Source organism: Plecotus auritus, assembly GCF_963455305.1.
Source record: "Plecotus auritus genome assembly, chromosome: 9".
Taxonomy (NCBI): Eukaryota; Metazoa; Chordata; class Mammalia; order Chiroptera; family Vespertilionidae; genus Plecotus; species Plecotus auritus.
The window spans coordinates 107655884-107665301 of NC_137783.1; the positions used below are offsets into that span (position 1 = coordinate 107655884).

At 38.4% G+C, this 9418-nt stretch overlaps 1 protein-coding gene across 1 annotated transcript in view; it reads left to right on the forward strand.

Moving 5' to 3' along the window:
- GDPD4 (glycerophosphodiester phosphodiesterase domain containing 4) overlaps positions 1 to 9418 on the forward strand; it is a gene marked incomplete at both ends in the record, with an annotated part of 150580 nt that extends 141162 nt beyond the window's left edge. Inside the window, one exon of the mRNA XM_080640620.1 lies at positions 9262 to 9418. Coding sequence (XP_080496746.1) covers positions 9262 to 9418 — 157 coding nt within the window. The remainder of the gene's footprint in view (positions 1 to 9261) is intronic.

Sequence of the window (9418 nt, forward strand, 5' to 3'; positions counted from 1 at the left end):
AGAGAGAGATAGAAACATCAATAATGAGAGAGAATCATTGATTGGCTGCTTCCTGCACACACCACACTGGGGGTCGAGCCCACAACCCAGGCATGTGTCCTGACTGGGAATCGAACCGGGAACATTTGAATCTAATAACCTGGTAACTCCAGATTCTCCCCCTTCCCTAGATTCTCCCCCTTCCTCAGGGTTTCTGTTTTTTTATTATGTATACATTTGTTTATTGATTGGTTGTCTGTGCCAAGGATCAGCCTAAGATATAAACTTAAAGTCTTCTCAGGTCTCTTCTCTGCCTTTCTCTGGATATACACAATCACTTTCTAATTTTCCCTATATATGCAGTTGCTTTTGAATGCCCTAGTATTTAATATTTGGGTTCCAAAACCAGAAAAAGAGAAAAATGAAATGTAGGGAAGAAAGATCACTGGTCCTGTAAATCCCCTGAAAGTCACCTCAGCTGGACAGGGAAGGGTTTGTAACAGTGGAGGGAGGTGCAACAACTAGGGCTTCTCTCCTCTTTGTCACACCTCTCTCATCAGAAGCATCAATCAGTGATCATATCACAGACCTGCCAACCTTGGCTGCTGCGGGAATTTGTTTGCCATGAGTCTAGGGCAGTGGTCGGCAAACTCATTAGTCAACAGAGCCAAATATCAACAGTACAACGATTGAAATTTCTTTTGAGAGCCAAAATTTTTAAACTTAAACTTCTTCTAACGCCACTTCTTCAAATTAGACTCGCCCAGGCTGTGGTATTTTGTGGAAGAGCAACACTCAAGGGGCCAAAGAGCCGTATGTGGCTCGCGAGCCGCAGTTTGCCGACCACGGGTCTAGGGTATGGGGGATGGGTAAGTGCCAAAGTGCTAAGTGATTAAATTAATCAAAGTTAATGATGACTTACCATCCAGAACTTCCTCTGGAAGATGCAAGCCTTCAATAGACTACACACAGTTCCAGATTCTGCCAACACAGTTGTTGTTAGGTGGCGAGACAGATTCCTGATGCTTCCTTCTCTACCATCTTCTCAGAATTCCTCCTGTGTACACAAGTTTTTATTTCTATGGATAAATGCCCAAGAATATAATTTCAGGGGTATGGTAATTCTTTAGTTTTAAAAGAAACTTGAATTTTTTCAAAGGGGCTATATCATTTTACATTCCTACCAGCAATATCTGATGCTTCTGAGTCTGCATCCTTGCTAATATTTGGCATTACCACTACTTTTTATTGTAGCCTTTTTGATAGGTGTGTAGTGAAGTGTGTACTAGTCATGGTTTAATTTTTATTCTCTGATGGTTAATGAACATCTTATCATGTGCCTATTCACCACTGGTATATCCTCTTCTGTCTCTTCATATCTTCTCTAATTGATTGCTTGATTTTTGTTTTGTTTTTACTTTTGAGAGTTCTTTTATATATTATAGATACTAGTCTTTCGTTGGATATGTGGTTTGCAAATATTTTGCCCAAGTCTGTGGCTAGTCTGAGATCCTCTCAACAGGGTTTTCAACTGAGTAAAACATTTTTAATTTTGATGAGGTGCAATATCATTTTTCCCTTTTATGGATCATGTTTTTTTTTAATATATTTTATTTTTTACAGAGAGAAAGGGAGAGGGATAGAGAGTTAGAAACATTGATCAGTTACCTCCTGCACACCTCCCAATGGGGATGTGCCCACAACCAAGGTACATGCCCTTGACTGGAATCGAACCTAGGACCTTTCAGTCCGCAGGCCAACACTCTATCCTCTGAGCCAAACCAGTTAGGGCAGTGGTTGGCAAACTGTGGCTCGCTAGCCACATGAGGCTCGCGAGCCACGGTTTGCCGCTCTGTTGACTAATGAGTTTGCCGACCACTGAGATAGGGGCTTAATCACAAGGAACAACAGCCTGTAATTATTGGAATCGAGAGTCTAGGTCAGTGGTCGACAAACTCATTAGTCAACAGAGTGGCAAACCGCGGCTCGCGAGCCGCATGTGGCTCACGAGCCGCCGTTTGCCGACCACTGGTTAGGGCATGGATCGTGTTTTAAGTGTCAAGTCTGAGAACTGTTTGTCTAGCCCTTAGATATCAAAGATTTTCTCCTCTTTTTTTCCTGCAAGTTTTATATTTTTATATATTTAAGTCTCATCCATTTTGAGTTAATTTTTATATAAATTGTGTGTTTAGGTCAAGGATCTTCTTTCTTTCTGCCTATGCTTGTCCAATTGCTCTAGCACCATTAAAAAAAACAAAAACCTCCTTATTTATTTATATATATATATTTTTATTAAGGTATTATATGTGTACATATCTTACCATTGCCCCCCCCACTTCCATACATGCCCTCACCCCCCAATGTTTTGCATCCATTGGTTACTCTTAATATGCATGCATATAAGTCCTTCAGTTGATCTCTTATTTCCCCCACCTCTTCCTAACCTTCCCGCTGTAATTTGACAGTCTGTTTGATGCTTTACTGCCTCTGTATCTATCTTTTTGTTCATCAGTTTAAAATGTTTTTTATTATCCACAAATGAGTGAGATCATGTGGTATTTTTCTTTCATTGACTGGCTTATTTCACTTAGCATAATGTTCTCTAATTCCATCCAGGTGCCTACAAATGGTAATAATTCCTTCTTTTTTATGGCAGCATAGTATTCCATTGTGTAGATGTACCATAGTTTTCTGATCCAGTCATCTGCTGACGGGCACCTAGGCTGTTTCCAAATCTTAGCTATTGTAAATTGTGCTGCTATGAACATAGGGGTGCATATATCCTTTCTGATTGGTGTTTCTAGTTTCTTAGGATATATTCCTAGGAGTGGGATTACTGGGTCAAATGGGAGTTCCATTTTCAGTTTTTTGAGGAAACTCCATACTGTTCTCCACAGTGGCTGTACCAGTCTGCATTCCCACCGCAGTGCACGAGGGTTCCTTTTTCTCCGCATCCTCGCCAACACTTGTCGTTTGTTGATTGGTTGATGATAGCCATTCTGACAGGTGTGAGATGGTATCGCATTGTCGTTTTGATTTGCATCTCTCGGATAATTAGTGACTTTGAGCATGTTGTCATGTGTCTCTTGGCCTTCCTTCTGTCTTCTTTCAAAAAGATTCTATTTAGGTCCGTTGCCCATTATTTTTATTGGATCATTTATCTTCCTTTTATTAAGTTGTATAAGCTGCCTATAGATGTTGGAGATTAAACCTTTATCAGTGATAACATTTGCAAATATGTTCTCCCATACAGTGGGCTTTCTTGTTGTTTTCTTGATGGTTTCTTTTGCTGTGCAAAAGCTTTTTATTTTGATGTAGTCCCATTTGTTTATTTTCTCTTTGGCTTCCATTGCCCTAGGGGCAGTATCAGTGAAGAAGTTCTTTCGGCATATGTCTGAGATTTTGCTGCCTGTAGATTCCTCTAGTATTTTTATGGTTTCCCATCTTATGTTTAAGTCCTGTATCCATTTTGAGTTTATTTTTTTGTATGGTGTAAGTTGGTGATCTAGTTTCATTTTTTTGCATGTATCTGTCCAATTTTCCCAACACCATTTATTGAAGTGACTGTCTTGACTCCATTGTATGTTCATGCCGCCTTTGTCAAATATTAATTGTGTATAGTGGTTTGGGTTGATATCTGGATTCTCTATTCTATTCCATTGGTCTATATGTCTGTTCTTGTGCCAGTACCAAGCTGTTTTGAGAACAGTGGCTTTGTAATACAGCTTGAAATCTGGTATTGAGATCTATCCTACTTTATTCTTCTTTCTCAGGATTGCTGTGGCTATTCGGGGTCTTTTTTTATTCCAGATGAATTTTTGGAGAGTTCTTTCTAGGTCTGTAAAATATGCCGTTGGTATTTTAATGGGGAGTGCATTGAATCTATAGATTGCTTTGGGTAATATGGACATTTTAATGATGTTGATTCTACCAATCCATGAACATAGTATGTTCTTCCATCTGTTTACATCTTCCTCTATCTCTTTTTTCAGTGTCCTGTAGTTTTCCACGTATAGGTCTTTTACCTCCTTGGTTAAGTTTATTCCTAGGTATCTTAATTTTTTTGGTGTGATGGTAAATGGGATTGCTTTTTTAGTCTCTCTTTCTGTAAGTTCACTATTGGTGTACAGAAATGCCATAGATTTCTTGGCGTTAATTTTGTATCCTGCTACATTGCCGAATTCATTTATTAAGTCTGTTAGTTTTTTGATGGAGTCTTTTGGGTTTTTTATGTACAATATCATGTCATCTGCAAATAAGGACAGCTTTACTTCTTCTTTTCCAATTTGGATGCCTTTTATTTCTTCTTCTTGTCTAATTGCAATGGCTAATACTTCCAGTACTATGTCAAACAGGAGTGGTGAGAGTGGGCATCCCTGTCTTGTTCCTGTTCTTAGGGGAAATGGTTTTAGTTTTTGCCCATTGAGTATGATGTTAGCTGTGGGTTTATCATATATGGCTTTTATTTTGTTGAGGTATGATCCTTCTATTCCCACCTTGTTGAGAGTTTTTATCAAGAAAGGGTGTTGGATTTGGTCAAATGCTTTTTTTGCATCAATTGATATGACTATGTGATTTTTATCTCTCAATTTGTTTATGTGATGTATCACATTAATTGATTTGCGGATATTGTACCATCCTTGCATTCTTGGGATAAATCCTACTTTGTCATGGTGTATGATCTTTCTGATGTACTGCTGGATCTGATTTGCTAGAATTTTGTTGAGGATTTTGGCATCTACGTTCATGAGGGATATTGGCCTGTAATTCTCTTTCATTGGGTTGTCTTTATCTGGTTTTGGTATTAGGGTGATGCTGGCTTCATAGAAGGAGCTTGTAAGTGTTCCTTCCTCTTGAATTTTTTGGAATAGTCTGAGGAGGATAGGTTTTAGTTCTTCCTTGAATGTTTGGTAAAACTCTCCTGTGAAGCCGTCTGACCCCGGGCTTTTGTTTGCCGGAAGCTTTTTTGATGACTGCTTCAATTTCTTCCATAGTTACTGGCATATTGAGCTGTTTAGATTCTTCCTGATTGAGTTTTGGAAGGTTATATTTTTTAGGAATATGTCCATTTCCTCCAGGTTGTCCAGTTTGTTGGAATAGAGTTGTTCGTAGTATTTTTTAACAATCCTTTTTATTTCGGTGGGATCTGTTATTATTTCACCTCTTTCATTTCTGATTTTGTTTATTTGGGTCCTCTCTCTTTGCTTCTTGGTGAGCCTGGCTAGAGGTTCATCAATCTTGTTTATCCTTTCAAAGAACCAGCTCTTGGTTTTGTTGATCTTTTGTATCATTTCTTTGGTCTCTCTGTCGTTTATCTCCGCTCTGATCTTTATTATTTCCTTCCTTCGGCTTACACTGGGCTTTTCTTGTTGCTCTTTTTCTAACTCTTTGAGTTGTAGGGTTAGGTAATTTATTACCATTGTTTCTTGTTTTTTCCAGTAGGCTTGTAGAGCTATGAACTTCCCTCTCAAGACTGCTTTCGCTGTGTCCCATTGATTTTGGATTGTTGTGTTTTCATTGTCATTTGTTGCCATGATGTTTTTTATTTCTTCCTTGATCTCTCTGGTAACCCAGTCCTTGTTTAATAGCATGCTGTTTAGTCTCCATGTGTTTGATTTCTTTGGATTGTTTTTATTGTAGTTGATTTCCAGTTTTATGCCACTGTGGTCTGAGAAGATGCTTGATATGATTTCTATCTTCTTGAATTTGAAAAGACTTTGCCTATGTCCCATCATATGTTCTATCTTCGAAAATGACCCATGTGCACTTGAGAAGAATGTATATTCTGTGGCTTTGGGGTGAAATGTTCTGAAGATGTCAATTCCATCTGGTCTAGTGAGTCATTTAGGATTGATGTTTCTTTGCTGATTTTTTGTTTAGAGGATTTGTCCAGTGGTGATAGTGGGGTATTAAAGTCTCCTACTATGATTGTATTGCTGTCAATCTCTCCCTTGATATCCTCCAGGAGATTTTTTATGTATTTGGGTGCTCCTGTATTGGGTGCGTGCGTATATGTTTACCAGAGTTATTTCTTCTTGTCGGATTGCTCCCTTTAGTATTATGAAGTGGCCTTCCTTATCTCTGTTATGTCCTTCACTTTGAGATCTAATTTGTCAGATATAAGTATTGCTACCCCAGCTTTTTTTTCATTTCTATTTGCCTGGAAGACCTTTTTCCATCCCTTCACCCTCAGTCTGTGTGCGTCTTTTTTTCTGGTAGACAGCAGATATATGGGTCTTGTTTTCTTATCCAGTCTGTTACCCTATGTCTTTTGATTGGGGCATTTAATCTGTTTACATTAAAGTTATTATTGATAGGTACTTATTTGTCACCATTTTTATTCTTTAAGTCCTGTATCCATTTTGAGTTTATTCTTCGCTTCCTATTTCTTATTTTACAGCAGACCCTTTAGCATTTCTTGCATTGCTGGTTTGGTGGTAATAAATTCCCTTAGTCCTTTTTTGTCTGTGAAGCTCCTGATTTCACCTTCAATTTTGATTGATAGCCTTACTGGATACAGTATTCTTGGATTCAGACCCTTCCTTTGCATGACTTTGTATATTTCATTCCATTCTCTTCTGGCCTGATTTGTTTCTGTTGAGAAATCAAGTAGCTAGTCTGATGGGGGTTCCTTTGTATGTAACTTTCTGTCTCTCTCTTGCCGCTTTTAAGATTCTTATTTTGTCATTGGTGTTTGCCAATTTAATTATAATGTGCCTTGGCGTCGGTCTTTTGGAGTTCATTTTGCTTGGGACTCTGTGAGCTTCTTGGATTTGTGTGGGTTTTTTCTTCCCTATATCAGGGAAGTTTTCTGTCATTATTTCTTCAAACAGGTTTTCTATTCCTTGCTCAGTTTCCTTTCCTTCTGGAACCCCTATTATGTAGATGTTGTTTTGTTTTGTGTTGTCCCAAAGTTCCCTTAGGCTCTCCTCCTGCTTTTTAATTTTTTTTCCAGAAGCTGCTCTACTTGGGTATTTTTTCCCATCTTGTCTTCTAGCTCACTGATGTGGTCCTCTGCTTCTTCTAGTCTACTCTTGATGCTTTCTATTGAGTTCTTTACAGCAGCGATGTCATTTTTCATTTCTTCTTGGTTCTTCTTCATTTCCTCTTGGTTCTTACTCATATTGTCGAATTTGTCTTCCATTCTTTTCATCCACCTTATGACCATTTCTCTGAATTCTTTCTCTGGAAGGTTGCTTGCCTCCATTTCATTTACTTCCTTTTCTGGTGATGCCTGCTTTTCTTTCATATGCGAGCTGTTTCTTTGTCTCCCCATGGTCTCTCTTTTCCAGATGTCTGGTTATGTAGTTCTCTCTCTCCTTATCCCAGGCGAAATCTGACCTTTCCTTGGTGGCATGTAGAGCTCCTCTGAATCTGCGTGTTTGCGCCAATTGGGGACCGGTGTTCTGGGGCTCGCAGCTGTTCCGTGGATGCTGCAGTTGTGGATTTTCAGGCTTCCGATAAGCTCCACTTTCCCTTTCAGGATGGCGCAGACTCCGTGTCCGAACCCGTAGCTCCGGGAGGGGACCTAGCTGAAGTGGGGGCTTCCCGGTCAGGGGAACCCCATCTAGCAGTCCCCCACCTTCTCCTGGAGTTTCGCTGTCCCATAACTTGCCAACAAACACTCCTCATGCGACCCTCAGCTGTTCTTTCTTTCTGCTCCAGGACAAGGCTCAGAACACGTCTGTCTATTACGCCACCTTTTTTTCCCCCCAAAACCTCCTTATTTCATTGAATTACTTTTTCACCTTTATCAAAAATCATTTGGGCATATTTGTGTGAGTCTGTTTCTGGGTATTAAACTATGTTCCACTGAACTATGTGTTTATCACTTCTCTAATACCATACTCTCTTAATTACTATAGCTCTATAGTAACCTTTAATATTGGGTAGGGTGATTATCTTTCAATTTATTATCTTCTTTTTCAAGATTGTTTAGCTACTTGGAGGTTGAGCCTTTACATATAAATTTCAGAACCAGCTGTCCGAATTGTACAAATAAACTTGTTGGGATTTTGATGGGAATCGCATTAAGCCTGTGGATCAATTTGAAGAGAATTGACATCTTTATGATGTTGAGTCTTTCAATCCATGAATACATGTCTCTCCATTTATTTAAATATGCTTTGATTACTTTCATCAATATTTTATAGTTTTCAACTTACAGATCCTGTACTTACTTTGTTAAGATAACTATTTAATTTTCTTTGCAGTGATTATTAATGGCACTGTGTTTTTAATTTGAGTTTCTATCTGTTCATTATTACCAAATGAAAATGTGATTGATTTTTGTGTGTTGGTTTCAAAAGAAATAAAAAGGCAGCTTTTAACTACTATTTTCTTCTATTTTTTATTTATCTTTAGGTGATATGTAGCATTGTGTTAGACACACATTGGGTAATAATTGACAAACATTCCTGCAATGTGGTGGTATTGTTTTTATTTTACAGAACTCGCCAAGCTGATATATGACAGAGGTGAGATTCAGGCCCAGGCTGTATGGATTTGTTTTCAATGTGCTATACATGGTGTATTTTCTGAGAAGTTTAATCCCTGAAAATGACAACCTGATTAGAATTACTAGATATTCCTCTAATTATTTTCTTCCTTTTTCTGAAGACAGTGCACAAGTATCTTCTGGCATTTAGTGTATTGGGAGAAATTGGGTTTCATTCCCTCTACTCAATGTTTATAAAAAAAAATCTTTATATTTGAATTTTAAATATTAACCAAATTGGAATTCATTTATTCATTCCTTCAATTACTATTTATGAAGGCAAGTCTTATGCTAGGTACTGTTTCTGCCTTTAATTTGCTTACACTCAAGTAAAGAAGACCATTAAGAGAGCAGATAGAATAAAGGGTGGTAAATGCTCTGATGGAAGTAAGTATAGCTGCTACCCAATAGTGTGCTGGAACTGACTCATATCAGCTTTTGGGAGCCTAATATTAAATATTCAGAAACTATGCAAACCTGTTTTTACCAGTGGTAGTTTGAAATTGGCTATGGATGGAGTATTTCTTTTTTCTTTCTTTGCTTTCCCTTAGGCCATGCAGTTTACTAACATACCACTGTTGGTGCAGGAGTAGAGGTATTGAATCCATTCTTTTATCTCATTCCTACAGGAGCCCATTCTGCATGTCATATCATAAGTTGTTTAAGGACCAGCTGCTTCTGGTGATTTAAGCAGCAGCCTTTCACAAAACTGGTAGCTTTTCCCTTTTTAGATGATGAGGGGAAGATTAAATCTAAATCTTCTATGGGTTCTGTTTTTGTTCCAGTGATTATAAAGCAGCTAACATCATCATCAACTTATATATTGTCAATGAGCCTTGGGTCTTCTCATTGGCCTGGTGCTCCAGGATTAACTCGGTGACCACAGACAACATTGTGCTCCTGAGGCAGATAAATTACCCGTACTACTCCATGGTGAGCTGA